Source organism: Jatropha curcas, chromosome 1, assembly GCF_041381405.1.
Source record: "Jatropha curcas cultivar XTBG-Jc1 chromosome 1, XTBG_Jcur_1.0, whole genome shotgun sequence".
Classification (NCBI taxonomy): Eukaryota; Viridiplantae; Streptophyta; class Magnoliopsida; order Malpighiales; family Euphorbiaceae; genus Jatropha; species Jatropha curcas.
Window position 1 is genome coordinate 10,912,156 of NC_143151.1, and position 23,803 is coordinate 10,935,958.

At 32.6% G+C, this 23,803-nt stretch overlaps 1 protein-coding gene and 1 pseudogene across 1 annotated transcript; both read right to left on the minus strand.

Annotated features, from left to right (window-relative positions):
• Positions 1 to 7,884: 7,884 nt before the first annotated feature.
• Positions 7,885 to 7,985, minus strand: LOC149498995 (small nucleolar RNA R71; annotated as a pseudogene).
• Positions 7,986 to 19,969: 11,984 nt separating this feature from the next.
• On the minus strand, positions 19,970 to 22,764 carry LOC149498996 (uncharacterized). The gene is made up of 3 exons (XM_089721037.1): positions 22,494 to 22,764; positions 21,879 to 22,061; positions 19,970 to 20,281 (listed from the first exon to the last, which is right to left on the minus strand). Exons 2-3 carry the CDS (start codon positions 22,038 to 22,040, stop codon positions 20,117 to 20,119), a joined length of 327 nt encoding a protein of 108 aa, XP_089577163.1. The 5' UTR covers positions 22,041 to 22,061; positions 22,494 to 22,764; the 3' UTR covers positions 19,970 to 20,116.
• Positions 22,765 to 23,803: the final 1,039 nt, after the last annotated feature.

A 23,803-nucleotide genomic window follows, 5' to 3' on the forward strand; every position in this document is an offset into this window, starting at 1 on the left:
ACATTCTCCAAAGGCAAAATGGCCACTACTAGGTCTCCAACCCAAACGCATCATTCATTAAAAAAAAAATTTAAGAATAATAACAACAATAATAACAAAAATAAAATGCATTATTTCATAATTATAAAAAAAGAGTAATTTTAATTACATGTACCATAACAATTGGCTTCAATCTATTATTGCTATTCTGTATCATGTATCATGTGGCAAAGTTATAACTTATATTTGGACTAGTTTTTTTTTTTTACTAAAATATCCTTATAGTGATTTTGAGTTTTTGTGTTTTTAGAGGGTAATAGCTCAAAGACTAAAAGAAAGGAGCCTATTACGACCTAATTGTGTAATTTGGAGCACTAATTTAAGATTAATGCAATCTACATTCTTTTTTCCCAAATTTGGTACTTTATAGTTTTTGTGTCATTTTTCATATTATGTGTGTAAATGTTTTATTTTAGTGAAATTAAGTACTTAAATGAGTTTAACTATGTTGCAAATATGTGATTTCACCCTTGGTATAAATTATATGCATTTGATGTAAAAAGTCTCTAGGAGGCCAAACCTCCACGGGGGATTTCCTTTGATTTTATGCCTTGTTTTCGTATTTTAAGGCTTTGTTATTTTGGTTTATGAGATGTTAGTATGATATGTACCTTTGTTTGAATTTAAAATGTTTGATTCTGTTATTTCTTGTGTTGGCCGAACCACCCTCTAGGGGATCTTATTATTTTTGTTGATTATATTGGTGATTTAAGTGTTTAAACATGTTAATGGATGGACTAAGATGCTTAATGTTATGAAAATGAAATTTCAGGACTTGATTTATAAGAAATCACATGAGGCCGAACCTCAGCCAAAATGATAATTTAATTAATTTAAAATTTTAAAAGAAATTAATTAAGGAATAAAGGACTAAAATTGAAATTTAATTAAAGGACTTGAGAACTTAGATGGAAATTAGGTATCGTTGCAAAATTTGGGCCTAAACATGGACCTAGTGGACAAATTCAAGGACTAACGACTTAATGAGACTTATTTGAGGACCTATGGACAAATTAGTGGACCAATTGGATTAATTTGACTAATTAACTTAATTAAGGTCTAGATTGAAGGACTTAGTAAAATTAGAGACCTAATTAAATAAATTGTGAATCTATTAGGTCAAAATGGTTAATTAATTAATTAGGTGAATTAGAGGACTTAATGTAATATTGAATTAATGGGCCTTAAGACTTAATTAAGTCAAAGTTACCTTAAACCTTTGACTTAATTTGACTCTTTTGATTTAATTAGTTTTAATTATGTGATTATGTTGTGAATTGAATTCATTTTATGACCTTTCATTTGAAATTCTCATGTACCTAATATTACATGAGAAATATATGAAAAATGTGGATTATATATATTATGTCATGATTAGAGTTTTATTTACCATTTTCGAGTACGCCTACAAAGAAATAAAATATTTTTTACTAAAATAACAATAACAATAATAATAATAATAATAATAATAATAATAATAATAATAATAATAATAATAATAATAATAATAATAGTAACAATAATAATAATAATAATAATAATAATAATAATAATAATAATAATAATAATAACAACAACAACAGTAACAATAATAATAATAATAATAATAATAATAATAATAATAATAATAATAATAATAATAATAATAATAATAACAGTAACAAAAATTATAATAATAATTAATAATTAATAATTAATAATAACAGTGCCTAAATATTCCTAATCGCAACTATAAAAAACCAACCATAATTTATTATAATAAAAACAAATAAAATCGCAAAAAAAAAAAAAAAAATCCAAAAAAGAATCGCAAACCAAAACTTACCTGAAATTGTTTCCAAACAGCAATGGAGTGATTGGAGTTCCAACGGAGCGGAGTTGGCAGCGTCAGGCGGGCTGGAGCAGCATCAGGAAGAGCTGGAGCGGCGCTGCGAACGGAGGAGAGGAGAGGAGGAGGAGAAGAAAGAAAGAAGAAGAAAGAAGAAGGAGGGCGTCTGGCGTTTAAAGCCCTAAATTTTGCGACCGACAAATCGGTCACAAATTTCATTAATATCGGTCGCAAATTTAAACTCTGCGACGTCGTTTTACTTCGCAATAAAATTGCGACTAAAAGTGTCGATCGCATATTATCGGTCGCCAATCGGTCTCATAACTTATTCCTCATTTTGAAGCGCGCAATTTTGCGACGGAATGAAAGGTAGTCGCAAATCGGTCTCAAATCCGTAGTACACTGGTCGCAAATTGAAAAACAAACTCGCGGGAATTTTTAGCGCTACAGTTAGCGACTGTTTGTCCATAGGTCGCAAATCGGTCGCAATTCGGCGCTTTTTTTTTGTAGTGTATGTATATCTTCCTCAATATAGCCATGTGACTATTTTGGCAACATAAGAAAAAAGGTCGGTATAGTCAAGCCCTAGCATCTGATTGAACCCTTTTGCCACTAACCTGGCTTTAAATTTATCAATTGTATCATCTGACTTATATTCTCTATACCCACTTGCAACCAATGGGTTTCTTTCCTTTTGGTAACTATGTCAGATCTCATGTATGATTAGCTTTTAGGGCCAAGCTCATTCTGCATAGCCTTTACCCAATTTTCATTCAATTTTGCATGATAGTATGATGTAGGTTCATGAATATGTGACATTATTTTGGAAAGCAGGTATGAAGATGAAAAAGAACAACTAGACATGTCTAATGTATTTTTTGCATTTGCAGGAAATGATGTTGTGCCTTGGAAAGTGACAGTAGCAATAAAGTTAGATAACCATATGGGCTTGGAATGGGTTTTGGAGCTTCTTCTCAGGTTTGGTATAGGGTTTTGTGGTGCTGTAACTAGTAAGGGTGAAACTAAGGTATTTGCAATTGGAATTAGGTTAGATGGAATTATTGTATCTGAGTTTGTGATATGAGGTGTATTTGAATGATTTGGATTAGGTATGGATATTTGTTTATGCGTTGTTTGTGTGTCTGACAGGTTTTCTGTGTTTGTGGTTATATATGTACTGGTTATGGTGGTATAAAAGGGTTCTGTTTTGTGGTCCTCAAGACAAGTTAGTAGGGTAAAATCTGTTATGCATTCTGGTTTAGAATTGTGAAAGGGAAAGATATTTTCCTTGAAGTTTTTATCTGTAGAATGAAAAATGACCTTAGTATTTAGATCATATAACCTGTAAGCTCTTTGTTGTGGGGCATAATCTAATAGGACACTAGGAATGGCTCTATGATCAAACTTTCCTTTTTGGGGTTTAACATTTGACGCAAAACATAGGCATCGAATCACCTTGAAATGACTTAAATCAGGAGTTGTGTTATGTAAGATTTCATAGGGGGATTTCCATTCTAATGTTTCTATTGGGATTCTATTAGCTATGTGTGTTACTGTGACTAATATTTCTGACCAAAAGGTTTTTGGTAAATGGATTGAACTATGATAGCCCTACCAATCTGCAACAATGTTTTATGTTTGATTTCAACTCTTCCTTTTTGTTGAGGGGAGTATAGGCTAGTTAATTGGTGTAAAATTCCCTTTGATTGAAACAAGTCTCTCATTTTACTATTTACAAATTTTGTCCCATTATTAGTCCTTATCTTTCTAACTATGGTTCTAAATTGGGTTTTAACTAGATTCAAGTAATGTGTGATGACATCAAATACCTGAAATTTATTTGTCGCCATATAAACCCGTATCTGATATGATCCTCTACTATAATAACCATGTACCTAGCTCCTGTTATAGAGGTTACTAAATAGGGCCCTCAAACATCCATGTAAACTAACTCAAAGATGTTACTTGTGTCACTTGTGTTACTTCTAGTAGGAAATAAAGGCTGTCTATATTGTTTGGATAATGGACACACAAAACAATCAAGAGGCTCCACATTAATATTCTGTAAATGTGTTATATGCTTCAATCTTTGATCCATTATGTGTCCTAGTCTACTGTTCCACAATAGGCTTATATGTTTTCTGTGATTGTGACAGGCATTATTAGCTGAAAAATCAATAGTTGCAAAAGAGGGGGTAGCATTGTTTGTATTTACAAGGAATGAGCTAGAATTTAAGTGGTATAAGCTCCCATTCACCTTCCCAATGGCAATGATGACATTTTCTCCAAATCCAACAAGATGCAATGGTTTGGTAAAGTCTTAATTGAGATATTGTTTATTTTTGCTAATGTATGAAGTGAAATTAAATTGCATGTGAAACTAAGTAGAAAAAGCACATTGTATAGAGTCAAATTGTTATGTAAAAGTATTGTGTCAATGTGAGTGATATATTTGAAAAACCCATCAAGTAGCTTTATTGGTTTTGGCTTAGGAAGTTTATAAAGTGTGTCAAAGAGATGTACGTTATATGTCATATGGTCTGTGGCTCCTGTGTCCACAATCCAATCAGGATGATTACTGTTTAAAGCAGATGCAAAACTTGTTGTGTTGATCTTTGAAACTTCATAATTGTGATTCTCAGAAACTTCTTTCCCCTTTATTACTCTTATGACTTCACTTTGTATCAGCTTTGTTATGTTCTCATTAATGTCACCATATGCATTTGAGGAGTTGATTGAATTTGTGAGTGGTGTTTCAATGCTTGGTGAACTCATACTTGCATTAGCTTTTACATTTTTCTACTTCAACTCATAATACCACTCCGGATAGCCAAAAAGCTTGAAAAAACTGTCCTTTGAATGACCCCCAGCCTTACTATAATCACAGAATATTTCCTCTTTCTTCTTATTGTAGAACCTCTTCCCTGTTGTTTGGTCTTCATTGTATTCCTTATGGTTTTCGAAAATTTCTGGAAGGTTTCTGTGCATACATCAAAGTTGTAGTTTCGTTAGATTCAAATGTTGGACTGTGTATTTCTCTTTGTTTCTCCACTCTTAGTATCATTGAATATGCATGATTTACACATGGGAAGGGTTCCATAAGCAAGACCTGATTCTTTATATTGTCAGCTTCCATTTAAGCCCATTAGAAACCGAATGAGCTTATCTTCAGTATCCAAACCTACCATAGCCTTAGATGTACCATAATCATAGGTAGGTAGTGGTCTTAAGCATGCCAATTCATCCCATAGCTTCTTGAGTTTTGTAAAATACACCATATTAGACTAGTTTCCCTAAGTTAAGCTACATATTTCTTGTTTAATTTGGTAGAGTAGGGTCCATTACTCTCAGTAAACCTCTAAGATAATTCCTCCCATAGTTCCTGAGCACTGTTGTAAACAAAAAAGCTTCAACAATATCTTTGGATATGGAATTCAAGATCCAAAATACAAGCGTACTATCAGCCCTCAACCATTTGTCATAAAATGGTGAATTAGTTGTAGGTTTAGGATGTCTACCATCGATAAACCCTAGTTTATCTTTGGCTCTTAAAGCAATTAGCATGGATCTACTCTATGACGGATAGTTACTGCTAGTGAGAGATACACTAACCAAATTAGAATTAGTATATCTGAATCTTCTTGATTTGTTCTCTGTGGTGGTTTTGTCGCCATTGATGAAAACTTTATTTTTTAGGTCAAAGATTTCTGCTAAGAATAACTAGATCCAAGGAAGAAGACAAATCACAATTAAGGCATCAGTTTTACAGGCTCTAATACCATGATGAAGTTTAGAAGAAACTAATGTTAAGTTTCATTAGAAGAAGAAGATTAGAGAGAAAAATATCTATTTATTGTATTGATTGTAATCGAATGAAAAGATATTTACATTGTATTAGCTATATATTGCATGTAACAAGGAAACTATAGCTAGCAAATCTGTAACCGTCAGCCAAGTCAGCAAGTGTTGTTGGATGATAGGTTTTATTTTTATAGTTATTTTTATTAAGTTTTCTTTACGATTTCTTTTAATTTTTTTTTATTTTATTTTAGTTAAAATATTTATGTTTTTCAATAAACTTTCCTTGAATCATAGTTCACTTAACCTTGAGAAATTTTATAGGATTTTTATAGGAAACCAGCCAAAAATGCAAGAAATGATCAATTGTCAAAGACTTCCAACAAGTAGCACACCCAGGGTGTGCTACCTAGCACTCTTGTGCTACTCTGTAGAGTGCAACTTGGCCAAAGTTCCAAACTAAGCCCGGGTTGCTTGCATGGGTTTGTATAAAGATATTGTTGGACGTGCCATATTAAAGCTAGAGTCCAATTTAGATGCTAGGAGAGTCCTAATTGGGAAGAAATACAAAGCATAAACAGTTTCCTATCTCCAAAAAATTTCTTCCTCAATGGACATTCACTTTCCTAAACTAATTCGAAAATATTTCAAAAAGTTTATATAAAGAGAGAGACTAGCCATAATCTAGAGACTTCCATTGTATATTCCATCTTTTGTCCAATTATTTTCTACATATCTTCTCTCTATTTAAGACTTAAGTATTCAAGTTGGTGCCAAGATTCAAGGAAGCCGCTCAAGCCGATTATCGACTAGTTTTTATTTCTAAACTCTCTTCTTGTTTATTATTCTTTATGAGATTATTTATAAGTTTACTTGAGTTTAATTTATTTACAATGTCGAACTAAATCCTTTTACTAGGGATATGATGTAGCTTAAATTCAACTCTATTTTATAATATTAAATTTGATTTTCTTTATTCAAGTAAAATGTATTATTGATCTTAATGCTTCCATGTAGAGTTTCTTTCATGGATTGATTTATTTCATTAACACTATTAAGAGAAGGGTTTTTATATGAACATGGTAATATATTTCATAAAAATAACAACTTGATGTGAGAGTTAGATGGTTTGACTCATGGGATGTTTTCATAAAATTAAAGGCCTTAATTTGTGAATTCCTGAATAATCACAAGAACTCAATGATTTAATCTATGTTTGGTTGCGCCATTGAGAGATGGGTAACTGAATTGGGTTAAAAACCCTAATAAAATATCGAGAGAGCTTATTAGCGATTTTAGGGTTATTTCTCCTTCTTGAATAATTAAAATTGATTATCAAACTAATAGAATAAATTGGATACAATTAAGTGAAATCAAGATCCCTAATAACTTTTAAACCTTGATTTCTTTTCAACAATTACTTGCTTGATCTCATTCTCATAGTTTTACTTTAATTCTTTTTTTTTTTACAGTCATCTTTCTTATTTTCGTGTAAATACTAGTAGGCTAACACAATTTTGGTACTTGGTAAACAAACCTTGTGGGACGATACTCTACTAATTACCCTATTATTAATTTAAAGATTTATTTTCTATTACTTTAATTTTTTTTTCTTTTACAACAAGTTTCAGGTGTTTTATGCAAAGGAGATCTCGTAGCATTGGACATTTGATTTTTGACTTAGAAATTGAAAGGACCTGGCGAAGAAATAACGCTGCCAAAAGAGGTCGAGAACGTGAACAAAGAAGACAATCAACCATGGCTGACAAAGTGGAATTACGAGATTTATTAGTGCAAGAAGAACAGCATGTTCTGCAACATCAGCTCAATCAAAGGCCCCAACCTCATGTTCACACCTTGCATGATTACACAACTCCTTCTCTTAACGGGGCCATTTCAAGTATCACCAGGCTGAGGGTGGAAGCTAACAACTTTGAGATTAAGTCTATAATTATTCAAATGTTATCCACCTCAATTCAGTATGGAGGTTTGCCTAGTGAAGATCCCAATGCCAACATCACAAACTTCCTGGAGATTTTAAATGATACTTCCAAGCAAACAAAGTTTCTGAAGATGCTATAAAATTGAGACTATTTCCTTTCACTCTAAGGGATAAAGCACGTTCCTAATTGCAATCATGCCCAGTTGGAAGTTTCACTACTTGGGAGGAACTAGCTAGAAAATTCTTGGCGAAATTCTTTCCATCCTCAAATACTACAAAGCTTCGAAATGAGATGACTTTTGCTCACCATGATTAAGAGAGTTTGTATGAAGCTTGGGAGAGATTCAAAGACCTGTATAGGAAATGTCACCATAGTTTACCCAAGTGGTTGCAGGTACAAGCTTTCTATAAAGCATTGTCTCAGAACACAAAGATCACTTTGGATGTCACTGCTAGATGTTCTTTTGAAAGAAAGGGGATTGATGAGGCATATGATTTGATAGAAGAGATGGCGAGCAATAGCCATTACCAAAATACCTCCAAAAGAAAGAAGCCTGCTAGAATTTATAAGATTGTTGTCATCATCGCATTAAATGCCAAAGTGGACAATATGGTAAAGAAACTAGATTTGTTGACCACTAAGTCTATTAATTCTATTGTGCAAGCATATGATAGACGTAATGGAAAACATGGAGTTGGGGAATGTGTGTTGGATAATCTAAATCCTCAAACTTTGGAGCAAGTCAACTACGTGATGAATCAAGGAAGGATTCTAACTCTTATGATAACAGGCTGCAGAATCATCCTAATCTTTCTTATATGAATCCAAACAATGCCTTGAATGCACCACCAGGTTTTCCTCCTTAAGAGAAAAAGCCTAATGATGACCTCCTCACTGCTCTTTTTAAATCTCACATGGATTTTATGAATGAAACTCAGGAGAATCATAGAGTCCAACAAGCTGCGATAAGGAATTTGGAGATTCAAATGGGACAAATTGCTAAGATGATGGCTTCTAGACCTCAAGGTATGTTATCTAGTAACATTGAAAAAAATTCTAAAGAACAGGTACTTGCTATCACTTTAAGGAATGGGAAGCAATTAAAAGATCCACCTAGGAAGGAGGTACATAAGCAAGAGGAGGAAAAGAAGAAGATTCCTATTATTGATCTTGAGGAGAAAGAGGAAGTAAAGCCTTATGTTCCACCCATCCCTTTTCCACAAAGGCTTAAAAAAATCAAAAGATGATAAAAGCTTCCTTAAATTTCTTGATGTCTTCAAAAAGTTCCAAATCAACATTCCTTTTGTTGAAGCTCTTGCTCAAATGCATATTTATGCAAAGTTCTTGAAGGAGATCCTTTCAAAGAAGAGGAAGATTGATGATCGAGGAACGGTTAACAGAGGAGTTAGTGCAATTATTCTAAATAAATTGTCTCTAAAGTTAAAAGATCTAGGAAGTTTTTCTATCCCTTGTAATATTAGAATCTTGATTTTGAAAACGCATTGGTTGATTTAGGTGTAAGTATTAATCTTACGTCTCTATTAAAAAAACTAGTGTATCGATCAATCAAATATCCAAAGGGGTATTGTAGAGGATGTGCTCATTAAGGTAGGTAAATTTATTTTTCCTGTTGGTTTTATTATCCTTGACATAGACAAAGATAGAGAGGGATCACTAATCCTTGGTCGACCTTTCCTTGCAACCGCAAGGGCCTTGATTGATGCCTATGAAGGTAACTAACCTTAAGGGTAGGTCAAGAGGAGGTTGTTTTTAATGTTCTTAAATATTGTAACTATCCTATGGACTCCAATTATGATTTTAGAGTTGATGTTATTGATGATTGTGTAAAAGACACCTTATAAGTTAAAGAAAAGTTGAATATTGATAAAGGTGACATAAACATGAACTTCTAAAGCATCAAAGGTGAGGAAAAGGGTGAACTACCCAAGCAAGAACTGAAACAACTCCTTTTCCATTTAAAATATGTATTTTTAGGTGAGAATAATTCTTTTCCTGTTATTATTTCTTCTCATTTATCACTCGATCAGGAGAAACGGTTGTTGCTGGTTTTAGGAAAGCATAGGAAGGCTTTAGGGTGGACAATTTTAGATTTAAAGGGTATCAATTCAAGTGTGTGCATGCATAAAATTTTGATGGAAGATGACTATAAGCTTCCAATTGAGCATCAAAGGAGACTAAATCCAAACATGAAAGAAGTGGTTAAATGCTGAAATCATTAAGCTCTTAGATGTTGGCATTATATGCAATCTCGGATAGTAGTTGGGTAAGTCTCGTGCAAGTTGTTCCAAAAAAATGAGGTATGACAGTTATTTCTAATAAAAGTAATGAGTTAATCCCTATTAGAATTGTCACGGCTTGACGTGTGTGTATTGATTATCAAAAGTTGAAGAAACCAACACGCAGAGATCACTTCCCTTTGCCTTTTATTGACCAAATGCTTGAGAGACTTGTAAGTTATCCTCATTATTATTTCCTAAATGGTTATTCGGGGTATTTCCAAATACCCATAGCTCCCAAGAATCAAGAGAAGAATATTTTACATGCCTATATGGTACTTTTGCCTATAGGAGAATGCCTTTTGGTTTGTGCAATGCACCCATGACTTTTCAAATATGTATGATGTCCATATATTCTAACATTGTTGAAAAATTCATTGAGGTGTTTATGGATAATTTTTCTGTTTTTAGCCCTTTTTTTAATTCTTGTCTTTATAACCTCTCTTTAGTCATGTAAGAGGATAACCAACCTTATTTTAAATTGGGAAAAATGTCAATTTATGGTTAGTGAAGGTATTGTTTTAGGGCATAAAATTTCCAAGGAGGGAATTGAGGTAGACAAAGCCAAGATTGAGGTAATTGAAAGAAATACCTCCTCCAAATTTAGTGAAGGGGGTAAGAAGTTTTCTTGGCCATGCAGGTTTCTATAGGAGATTCATCAAAGCCTTCTCAAAAATCATAAATTGTAATTTATTGGTTAAAGATGTTCGTTTTGATTTTAACGAAGAGTGTTTAATTGCTTTTAATAGATTGAAAGAAGGAATTGATATTAGCTCCTATTATTGCAACATCGGATTGGAGCCTATTGAACTCATGTGTGATGCTACTGATCATGCCATAGGAGCTATTCTTAGGCAAAGAAAAGAAAGGAAGTTGCATGTCGTTTATTATGCTAGTCGTACATTAAATGATGTGCAACTAAATTATGCCACCACAGAGAAGCAGCTGCTAACTATTGTTTTTGCTTTTGATAAATCTAGAGCATATTTAATTAGAGTTAAAACTATAGTATATATTGGTCATTTGGCAATCAAATATTTGCTAGATAAGAAAGATGCAAAGCCTAAACTAATTCGTTGGGTTCTTCTTTTGCAAGAATTTGATTTGGAGATTCATGATAAGGAGGGAATCGAGAACCTTGTAGCTAATCACTTGTCAAGGCTTGAGTTAGGGGAAGAAAGGCTTTAAGAGATGCAAATTAATGAAGACTTTCCCCCATAAACATCTTTTTCTTCTAGTAAATATGCAAGCTCCATGTTATGCGAATATAGTCAACTATCTTGCTTGTAAGATTATTCCTCCCAATCTTTCTATCAACAAAAGAAAAAAAATTCTTTCATGATCTTAAATATTGTTATTAGGAGGAGCCTTTCTTGTTTAAGTGTTGTAGTGATCAGCTCTTTAGACGACGTGTGCTGGAAGAAGAGATGGAGAGTATTCTTTGTTTCTGTCATTTAATGGAGTGTGGAGGGCACTTTGGAGTAAGCAAGACGGCGGCACGTATATTAGAAAGTGGTTTGTATTGACTTAACTTATTTAAAGATGCTTTTAACTATGTTTGTTTTTGTGATCATTGCCAAAGGTTAAGAAATATCTCAAAGAAACATGAGATGCCACTGAGCAACATTCTTAAAGTGGAGATTTTTGATGTGTAGGGCTTACATTTCATTGAATCTTTTCCATCTTCTTATTCCAACATATACATCTTAGTGGTGGTGGATTGCTGCTCTAAATGGGCGGAGGTTGTTGCTCTTCCTAATAATCATACCAAGAGTGTGATAAACTTCATCAAGAAATACATCTTCACACATCATGGTACCCCCCATGCAATAATCACGAATGGAGGTAAGCATTTTTGCAATAAGTATCTAGACTCTTCTTTCAAAATATGCTATCACTCATCGTGTAGGTATCCCATACCATCCACAAACAAGTGAACAAGTAGAGGTTATAGATCCGAAAATTAAGAATATATTAGAGATAACAGTTGGACAAATAAGAAAAGACTAGTCTAAGAAGCTAGATGATGCACTTTGGGTTATAGGACTGCATTCAAAACTCCAAGTGGTATGTCTCCATATCGAATGATTTATGGTAAGGCTTATCATCTATGGTAGTGCTGGAAAATATAGCATATTGGGCAATCAAGTTTCTCAACTTTAATGCTAAAGAAGTAGGTGAGAAAAGACTACTCCAGGTGAATATAATGGATATGTGAGGCTACATGCTTATTTGAATGCCCGAATATACAAAGAAAGAACCAAGCAATGGCATGACAAGCATATCATCAAAAGGAATTTAAGGGTAGGGCAAAAGGTGTTGCTTTATAACTCAAGACTTCATCTTTTTCCGGGTAAGTTACACTCACATTGGACCGGACCTTTCACCATCAAGGAGATATTTTCCTATGGAGCTGTTGAATTGATCAAAGGAATAAAAGTTTTAAAGTAGATGCTCAAAGACTAAAAGCTACCATGAAGGGGGGTTTTTATCCCAAAAAGAGTTCTTTAGCCTTAACCTAAAAGGGGTCCAGTGAGTCAAGCTTAACAATGTTAAACAAAAGCGCTTATGGGACATGTTTTTCTTCTAATTCTTGAGTTTTCATTTTGTTTATAATGTAAATTGTCGTTTCCCCACTTTTTAACCATTATTTTCTCTTATTTTATTATTTTACACTCATGTACAAGTCAGGGAAAGGTTGAAAAGAGTTGGAAATAGATCAAAAATTTTGGTCTTAGGCCCTAGCATAGCCAAGGTGCACCACTCAGCATCCCCATACTTCTAATCCTTTAAAAATTCATTAGAGGTCCAGAGAAAAGCACGCCCTAACTGTGCTCAACTGCACACCCATGCCAAGGTACGCGCAAAACTTTGTGTTTTTCGTTTTGCAAGTCCAGGCTCTGGCATAGGCTAACCGTGCTAAATAGCACGACCATGCTCCAAGGAGATGTCGAACTCAAGGTGTGCTCACCTGAGCACGAACCGTGCCATTCAGTTTCTACCACAGACAAGCCCCAGCATGCCTAGGGCATGCTAGCCAGCACGCCCGTGTCCAAGTAAGAACCTTAATTTGTTTTACAGATCCAGAGAAAAGTACGGTCAGGCCGTGCCCACTAGCACAACCATGCCATGAAGAGAAGTCAAAGCTAGGGCATGCTCACCTGAGGACAGCCTGTTTTAGCAAGTTAGAACAAAGCATAGGTTAGCCATGCTACAGTTTCAGATTTTAAAAAAGACGAGTTGACTTGGGAAACCACGCATAAATCCAACCCTAGTCTTCTTTTCTCTTTAAAAGACCCTAACCACCCACACCCTCTCATCTTCCACTTCCTATCTCCACAAATCTCTCAACGTCTCCTCCTTCTCTCTCCCAAAACCTTTGCAAATCTCTCTCTATTTCTTTGATTTTCACTTGCTCACCATGCCTCCAAGATACAAACATAGCTGCTCAGCCGCCTCTATAGCCACAAGAATTCGCCCCACGGCTCCTACACCCCTCCTAAGGCTCTTCCATTATCACCTTTTGAAATCATCACACCCGAGCAATAAGAAAGGTACAATATATTTATCTTTAAGACCTATATTGCTAAATCATTTCATGGATGAGTATGCCTTAGCAAAAGTAGGACTTAGAGATGTCGTGTTGGACCTCTTAAAAGAATTGGGTGGGAGAGATTTATTGCTATAAAGGATTTTGTTTATGCACCATTTACTCTATAATTTTTGAGTTCTTACTCTAGTGATATTTTTATGTTGCATGATCAATATCCGAGTAAAATTAAGTTTAGGCTTTTTAGCAAGGACTATGAACTTATTGTGAATGAGTTTAGCCACATATTTGGAGGATGCCCAGAAATAGGTAGCCAAAGATTTTGATGATCATCGTACATGGACTAAGTTAACCAAGTTAAATTGGGTATAATGCTAGATATTCTCAAGCATCCAACCTGAGAAACACGTCATACAAATATATTCACAAATTTTTTGGCTAGTATAATTTTTGGGCACAGTGAGAGTGATGGAGTGCTAGGCCTAAACAAAATTTATTTTATTTGGCCTATAGATCAAGGTATACATCTTAATGTTGGTTTTGGGTTATTTCAACAATGGGCTAAAATTGCAAAGGGAAATAAGGGCGCTATCATGATGGGGTGTTTTATGACTCGTATTGCTTCATATCTAAATGCATGGAATCTCATGCGATCTGTGTATGATATTGCAGGAGGGTGGCAAGGGTGCTAGGCTTGATTTAGATGCATGGGACATATGAAATTAGTAGAGAAAGTTGGAGACGAGTTCTATCTAGTGGGTAACCAAGAGGAGAGACCTAATGTTGAGGTAGGTTCGGGGGAGGATGACATTAAGATGGAGGAGGATACTCCGCATACCTCTCCCAGTTTGGGTACTTTTTCTAGTGCAGGTACATCTGGAGTTGGTTGATCATTTCAGCAGGCATCTGACATGTCCAATGAAGAAGTTGTCACACGCATGACCTTAAGGATGAACATGTTTGATACTCGCTTTCAGGGATGGAGACCATGATTTCTGACCAATTCCAATCTATAGAGCTTATGCATGGGAGTCGCGAGTCTCGCATGGATACCATGAAGACCAATATCATGGACTCAGCAATCGGCTCCAGACAATCATTCAACTGCTGCAGCCATATCCACCTCCACCAACTGCGGAGTGATTTTTCTAGTTTTTATCATTTTTTTTCTTGTTTTTCTTTTATGTTTTGAATTTGTAGTTCTTTTGATTTTCATTTTATTTCGAACCCTGTTCTTATTTATTTTCAGTATGTTGGATATTGTTCGTTTTCTTTAGTTTGTCTTTTTTGTGGCTCTTCCAATTTCCAGCATGCTCGATCCATTTCCAATCTTGTCCTTGATTTTTATTTTATTTTTTAATACAATGGTGGTAATATTTTCTCAAATTCTACTATTATTTTTTTCACCTTGATGATAATTTATGATAAGTTTGGGGAATGAGTTTTCTTTTAAGTACATTGGGGGCAATGTACTAGATTAAGTTGGGAGAAGGAAAATTTTAGTTATAAATTTTAAATATTTTTTTATTACTTTATTTTGTTGATTCTTTATAGCTTAATATGATTGGGATAATTGTGACCAAACTTGAGTATTATTATAATTTAATAACTTTTGATAAATTTAGTTGTTGTTCGAAGCTAGTTGCTTTTGAGTTTAAATTTTAATTTTTGACTTAACATGATTCTTTGGTTTAACTATTTGTTTTTAAGGTTATGAATACCAATTTTTGTGATTTTATGGTATATAGGTATGTTTTAATCAAAATTTATTTAACCTTGGCATTCCTAGAATAAATTAGAATTCCCTTTGAGGCAAAATTTCATATGCTTACATTTAAAAAAAATGATTTAGGTATTATTTGTTGAACTTCATATTTAGTCTAGGCCATTCTAAATTAAATTATGATCTTTGCAATCAATTAGAAGCCTATATCCAAATTTTATTGTTGTACCCTTTGTTTAACCTAGCCATTAAACCAAGTTCAAATCCTTACTCTAAGTATAAGAATTTATAATTATGGGATTTAGCTACGTTAAAACATAAATAAATAAAAAAAGAATAAAAAAGAGAGTTAATTCAGTAATGCTAGCAATTAAAGAGAAAAAAAGAAGATCATCCTATGAAATAAAAAGTAATCAAAATTCAAGTTTGGGAAATTATAGTAAGTTGTTATCAAAATAGTAATATTAAGAAGAATAATCCTTGCCAAATGGTCTCTAATGTTGTGCTAGTAAATTCCATAGTAATCTTTCTTTTGAAAAAAAAAATTATTTTGATGTAATGAAAATCTTGAGATTATGCATACTTTGTACTTTTTGTCTATCCTTTTATCCTTTTTATTTGTTTAGCTAATTTATATCCCCTAAAATCCATTATCACCTAATTAAAGACCTTTTGATCTTTTCAACTGTTTTGCATTTCAATTATGGAGAAGGAATCACTAATTTTGCTTATAGGAATGTTAAATTTATATTGTTAAAAATGTTATTTTTGGGTAATTATTTTTTCAAAATTAATAGTCTGTTTGTCATAATTTGAATAATTATTGGTGTTGAAGACCTTGTTAACTCGTGTTTAAACTAAAGAATGTGTTTTGTTGATAATTGAATTTTTACAAGAAAATAATTAGTTTAAGAAACACCTAGTTTATCCTCATGTTAAGAAATTTTTGATATTTTTTTTAGATTGTGAATAATTGTTTCCTACCATATTAAGCTAGCTTTGTTAGTTTGTTAGCTTTTATTTTTATTTTATTTTTAGTTTTATTGCTTGAGGACAAGCCATGGTTTAATTTAGGAATTTTTGATAGATTTTATTTTTATAGTTATTTTTATTAAGTTTTCTCTAGGATTTCTTTTTCATTTTTATTTATTTTGTTTTATTTTAGTTAAAATATTTATGTTTTTCAATAAAATTTCTTTCAATAATATTTCACTTGACATTGAGAAATTTTGTAAGATTTTATAAGAAATCAGCAAAAATTCAAAGGAAGATCAATTGTCAAGACTTCTAGCAAGTAGCACACCCAGAGCGTGCTATCCAGTACCCCCGTGCTACTCTGCAAAGTTCAACTTGGCTAAGATTCCAGACTAAACTTGTGCTGCTTGCATGGATCTACATGAAGATATTGTGGGACGTGCCTTATTAAAGCCGAAGTTCTATTTAGACACTAGAAGAGTCCTAATTAGGAAGAAATACAAAGTATAAACAGTTTCCTATTTTCAAAAGATTTCTTTCTCAGTAGAGATTCACTTTCCTAAACAAAGTCGAAAATATTCCAAAAAGTCTATATAAAGAGAGAGACTAGCCATAATTTAGAGACATCCATTGTATATTCCATCCTTTGTCATATTGTTCTCTATATAGCTTCTCTCTCTTTAAGACTTCAAGTATTTAAGTTGGTGCCAAGATTCAAGAAAGCCGCTCAAATCAATTATTAACTAGTTTTTATTTCTAAATTCTCTTCTTGTTTATTATTCTTTATGGGATTATTTACAAGTTTAATTGAGTTTAATTTATTTCTATGTCGAACTAAATCTTTTTCTAGGGATATGATATTAGATTGATTTATAAGCTTAAATTCAACTCCATTTTATAATATTAGATTTGATTTTTTTTATTCAAATAAAATTTATTATTGATCTTAATACTTTCAGACAAAGTTTCTCCCCTATATTGATTTATTTTATTAATCACTTTCAAGAGAAGGGTTTTTGATATGAATAGGGTAATAAATTTCATGAAAATAACAACTTAATGTAAGAGCTAGAAGGTTTGACTCGTGGGGGTTTTCATAAAATTAAAGGCCTTAATTTGTAAATTTTTTAGAATAATCACAAGAACTCAATGATTTAATCTATATTTGACTGGGCAATTGAGAGATGAGTAATTGAATTAGGTTAAAATAGCTAATAAAACATCGAGGGTGCTATTAGCGATTTTAGGTTATTTTTCCTTCTTGAATAATTAAAATTGATTATCAAACTAATAGGATAAATTGGATAGAATTAAGTGCGATCAAAATTACTAGTAACTTTTAAACTTTGATTTCTTTTCAACAATTACTTGCTTGATCTCATTCTCATTGTTTTATTTTAATTCTTTTATTTTTACAATCGTCTTTCTTATTATCGTTTAAATAATAGTAGGTTAACACAATTTTGATACTTGGTAAACAATCATCATGGGACGATATTCTACTCATTCTTTATTACTTATTGCAAGTTTGTGCACTTACAAATTTGCCCTGTCATTGGCCTGTTTGTTAGAGTGTGTTGTGCTTCAGTGTTGTGAGGTCCAAGTTGAATAAATAATATTGACCCAATAAGCAGACCTAAGGTCTCATATAATGTTTTATTTTTCTTGTCGCCTGTTTTTATATTTATTTTTGTTTTGTTCATTTCTATTTATGTTGTGGGGTTAAAAATTTTTTATGCTTTAAAATTTCTAAGAATATTTTTTCTTAACTGTAGTTTATTGAATTTCAATATTTATTTTTTGAAAGTAATACTCCATCTATCTAAAAAAATAGTCCCACGTTCCATTCCAAAATAATAAACTCATTTCCAAAAATTAAAATGATCTCTTTATTAACTTTCTTGTAGTACCTGATAGAATAATTCTCAAAAAATCAACCGAGGCGTTAGACTAGTTTAAAATAAAGTAATGCTTAGTGAAAGGATTATATTGTTGTACAATTTATATTTGAGATTCTCGGTCGGCATTTTTCTCTTACCTAGAATAGTTGAAAATACTATAAATACTTGTGTCATACTTCAGCGAGGGACATTCTCATTTTTGTCAAATTCTTTCGATCTTCTTCAAAATCTAATTGTCTTTTCTTCTATCAATTTCGTGTGGTGAACGTGGACCACATCTCAGTAATTCAATTTTACATCTTAAAAAAATCCTAGAAATCGTAATAAATGAATCTCAGAATATGATCAATGACTCTTAAAATGTCGGATTAGAATCTACTCCTAATCTAACCTCAAACACATTGGTCATTGCAAATAATCTTCTTCTGAATGAGAACCCATCTGCTTCTAATCTCCCGATGATGACAGATCCACAAGTTGCAATAGCTTTAACAAACCTGTTTAATATAGTAGATAACAGCAGCAAGTATGAAAACACTTATATTCATACGCTATCTGTATCTGTTATAGTAGCAATTTCACTTTCTATATTCATCCCAAATCCATTTATAACTACTCTCGTGACAGATATCGTAAAATACCCGTATTACTTCCATCTCTAATTACAAGTTGTTTAACAATTTAGAAGATTCTAACACAAAATTAAGAATAATTTTACCCAATAAATAAAGTTATTTGTAGAGCTCTTTATAAATTAATTCGAAAAAGATTCATGTTTGAAACTTGTTTTAAAATCAATTATAGATTCATACAAAAAAAACTAGTTAATATTCATTAAGCCCGTAAACCTACTTTTGATTTAACTTGTGTGATAGACCGTTAACATTTGGTTCAACTTCAAGGCAACAATCAGACGCATAAACTAATTGTTGAATTCATTCTAATATATTCAGCAGCGGAAGCCCGAGAAAGCCTAACTATACCACTTTTCATTTGCAAAACCGGATGTATTCTCATTTTTTCATTTGCTTCTACACTTGCAGAAATGGTTCCCTTATCATGCTAATTGTAATTAACTAACTATACCACTTTTGTTCGGCCTAACCTTTAATTTCACCCTGAACTTTTCAAGTAGTTGCAATTTTACTCTAAATCGACATTTGTTTCCTGAGCACCTTGAACTTATCAATCTAGTTGCAATTATACCTAATTTGTTTTTAGGGTGCAAAGAGACTTACAACACCCGAACTTGTCGATTTATTGCAATTGCACCATAAAAGTAAACTAAGGTTAGAATTTTAAAAAATAATGTAAAAAAAATAGACTCTATACCTAAGTATTTACACAATAAATAATAAAATCAAATCCAAATATTCATGTAATAAAAAAAGAAAATCAAGATTTAGTATTTGATTTTCAAATTGAACCAATTTTAAGATGCAAAAATAATGAGTTACATATCCATAGAAATAATGAGTTACATATCAATTCAAATTAGGGTGCAAGTGCAACTAAATTGATAAGTTCATTGTACTTAAAATACAAAAATCGATTTAGAGTGAGATTATAACCGTCAAAAAATTTGGGGCAAATTGAAGGTTAAGCTCTTTTCTCCATAAAAATAGGTTTGCTGGCAGCAGCAGAGATGGGGTTGATTCTGACCCTGCAAGGTAGAGTGGGGATCAACACTTGGCTGCAGATAGAAAAAATAAAAGGAAAGTTTCCATCTTTTGTGATGTTTCGATTGGATGTTTTCATACCTCGTATTGAAAAGACATGAAATTTGGCCATTGTTTGAACTAATTACTTGCATGGTTTTCTATTTTCGTACCTCAAACACAGTAAATCATATTGGCAATATTCATTAAAAGGCTGCTACAACTGGAACCAGATCAACAATGGATTTGCTCATCAATGACTATAAACACGCTCTCCATGACATTTAAAATGAATAAGATGCACTTATGCATCAAAAAGAACTTCAAACTGTTAGCAGAAAACTCAAGGTTTACAGTTTCAATGTTACTTAGAAGAAGTAAAGAACACCGAACAAGGTCCTATTCTAGTCCTCCAGAATCTGCTGCCGTTCAAGCTCAATAACACGCTCTGTCAAATCAACAGTGCCATTTCTAGTATCATTATTGCACCTGCACTGCAATAGTTGCTGTTGAAGACTCCGGACAAGCTCATTAAGTCTAAAAATATTCCTCTCTTGTGATAAGATAATCTGCAACAAGTTCCACATGCCCAATTAAATATCCAAGTAAGAGAACATACCCTATGCCAACATCAATAACTTCCCAAACTGGCTTGGTGAGAAAAAATAAAAAATAAAAATTTCAACCAAGGATAGAACTATTTATGAAAAGAAAAAGAAAAGAAAAGGCTAAAACAATTCTCAAACTGCCTGGAATTTTCATAGATAACCATGAAACTTTTGAAACAAAGTTACGAAGCATGAACATGAATGAAAATACAAATGGGAATCGTGAATTTCATCTTTTTAGCAATGCTGGCGAGCCAAAGTTTTACAAAAACCAGCTTATAAAGTACCAGATTACTAGTATAAACCGAAAAGGCCTATATATGTTCTACCAATATGCACAATATATCCATTGTATTATTAAGAACATTAAAGTATTCATAATCAAATCCTATGGTTTTCACAACCATCACAATTATTAGTTTTTCAATGATCATCTGCAATCTGAAATTTTCCCAGAAAAAAAAAAGATTTATTCAAAATTTGAAACACAGGAAACTCAACTCCACCCTCTTAAATATATATATGTAGAAAAAAAAAAGTTATATCTTAAAATTCTGTAACAAAGATCAATTTGCAACAGAAAATTGATACATGTGCATTATGTTATTTGTGATAATGAAGATATGCCTCTGTGCCTCAGTATCTTTCTTAGCACAATATCTTTCTTAGCATGTTTAATGATTCTACATAGCTTTGCTGAGCAAGCAGAGAAATTGAACCCATTGTTATCTATACCCACAACCACATTTATCCTTTGCAGTTTGGGAAATATTAAGTCATCTCTATGGCATATCAGCATATGGAACTTTAAGATACAGAAGTAGGGTTAGTGAGCATATGTAGCAGCATAACAAGATTTATAACAGTATAAATTTTCAGCAGAAGGAAGTTTGTTCACTAGAGATAAAGTTTTATCACGTCGGAAACAAAGTTTTCCACAGCAACTGACTGTAGATGCTTGTCGATTAAAAATGAGGAAAGAACCCACCTAAATATTGCACGGGGATTGGAAAAAGGAAGTTCTTTTACTCTCTGCAAACATAGAACTTTTTGGGTTCAAAAGACAAAAAAAAAAGGTCTAATCTCCAAATTTATGAGAATATCTCCACTCAGAAACCTTTAAAAATTTTCACACTTTAACAGGAAGACAAGTGCATAAGAACAATGATGCAATTAGTTGACATGGTCACAGAGCCTTCAGCTGCACTTTTACAATACAACTATATCCTTCCTATAAAAATATGGTGTTCTATTAGGAGAATTCCAGTCAAGTAGGGACATCTATTGCAAAACAAAAGAAAGAAATCAAACCATACATCAGTCAATAAAATCAAAACCAAACAACCCAGATGACCAATTAATAGTATCAAAAGATAAATCTAATTTATGCTAAAGTTTAAATGTTGGATTTACCCAATAATAACCATTTAGGAATAGTTAAACTTAATATAAACAAACCTACAGGCTTAATAGATAGCATCAAACGATGTGCAACTTAATCCAAACAAACATTCAGTAAGTAGATGCTTAAAAATTTAAAAATAACAATACTTCCTACCTTCTCCTTGACAGCTTCTTCCCTCTTTGATACGTGTTGCTGCTTCTGGGTAACAGCAGGGGTGGCATCAATGTCATTTACAAGTTGTTGTCTCCACTCAAACTGAGAGGTGATTATGAGTACAAGTAATAGAAACACAAGTAGCATAGGTCTAGACATCATGACAAGAAGCACTCACAATATCTAGTCAAAGAGGAAAACAATAAGTCAGACAATGATAATAATGCTAAACTTCTCAATAAAAAAAATGAAACACTTGGTATGCAATTACTTCTAAACAGAGGATTTATCTTTGTTTTGAAATCATATGAATTTTGATAGAGAAATGAATTTAAAAGAAAAATTTTGATAACCTAACCAAAAGCTTAGGACTAAAATATAAAAATTACAAAAACAATTAGGAGAATCGACCCATCAACAAACTGAACTACAACTTTTGCTTGCTGGTGAGAAAGAAAATAAGATACATGGAATGATCTTTACTTCAATTTTCTGGGTATTAGCTATGGGAATTCAGTTCCCTTCAAATATCTTCTCCAACAGAAGCAAAGAAGAACCCCAATTCCAGCAAAAATAGTGAATCTGATTTAAAAATAAAATAAAATAGAAACTTACAGATCGAATCCGAAGAGAAAACCCCAAATTCATGGTATGTTAGTACGTGAGTAGGCTAAGTTGAGAGGTTCGTTGAAAGAAAAGACGGAAGCGTAATCCAATAGTGGAAAGAAAAGTGAAGAGTCGACAGAGAGGCTTAATGTTTCATGGTTTGCTGCCTTGAAGAAACGATTGAACTTGCACAGACAATATTGAAAACGACGGAACCAATTGTTCGCATGCGGTCGTTCTGTGTTGATCGTGTCGGTTCACAAATTCAATTTGGATATGCACTTGAAACTATCGGGCCTTTGTAACGTGCATAAAATAACGACAATTATTTATTTAGTAGTAAGTTGAGGTTTGACAAATTTAACTTATTCATATTTGTATTTTGGTCAAATAATAACAACGTTTATTAGGTGTTTTTTTTTTTTTTTTGTTAGATTAATTAATCATTTCGTCTAAAAAGTGTAGTTTTTGCTGTTATTTTGAAGTGAAAAGATAAAATTCATCACCATAATTATGTCAAGACTCACAACCATCTTTCCCCTCTCAATCTCCATGTCGCTGCCATTTTCTCTCATCATCTTCCACTAACAGTTTTCTACCGTTTTGAGTGAAGAAGGTTCATGTTGGAATCTTTAACAATTGGATTCAAGCCTTCTTGTAAGTTTGGACCTTCATGCTTTGGGTTTTGCTCCATTGTAGGCTTGATCTCCAAATTATCTTGGTGGACTTCTTATTAAGATACCCTGAGTCATTTTAAATTCGCATAGTTATCTTCCTAGTGCAGTTTTTTTAATTTTGTACTCACTCCGTATCAAACAAGTAATAAATTTAATAAAAAAGATAAGTTATATCACTTTGGTAAGGTTTGTTTGTCATCAAATAACCTGTTTTTACATTTTCAAGTATTTTATTCTATCTTGGCATTCAAATTGTTGTTCAAAATTATCATAAATATTACTAATAGGAACATATTATTAATTTGTACTGAACAAGTCTAAGACCCAAGCGACATAAGAGCTGAGCAACCAGTTAAGACCGAACAGCGTTTATATTCGTTTGATTAAAGTACAGTCAAAATAATCATTAAAAGTAATTAATTGTTAACAGTCTCGCTCGATATTCATAGCTAAGAATTTTACCATAGATATACATAGTTAATTACAATTCAAGATGTATTATAAATATTCATATGAAAACCTAGAAAGGGCATCCGATTAATACATAAACAGCAATCTTGACATCTCTTTATAATTTTCTGAGTTTACCTCTTTCAAATTGGTGCAGTGAGCGTGGAACACACCTTCATTTCACATTCAATA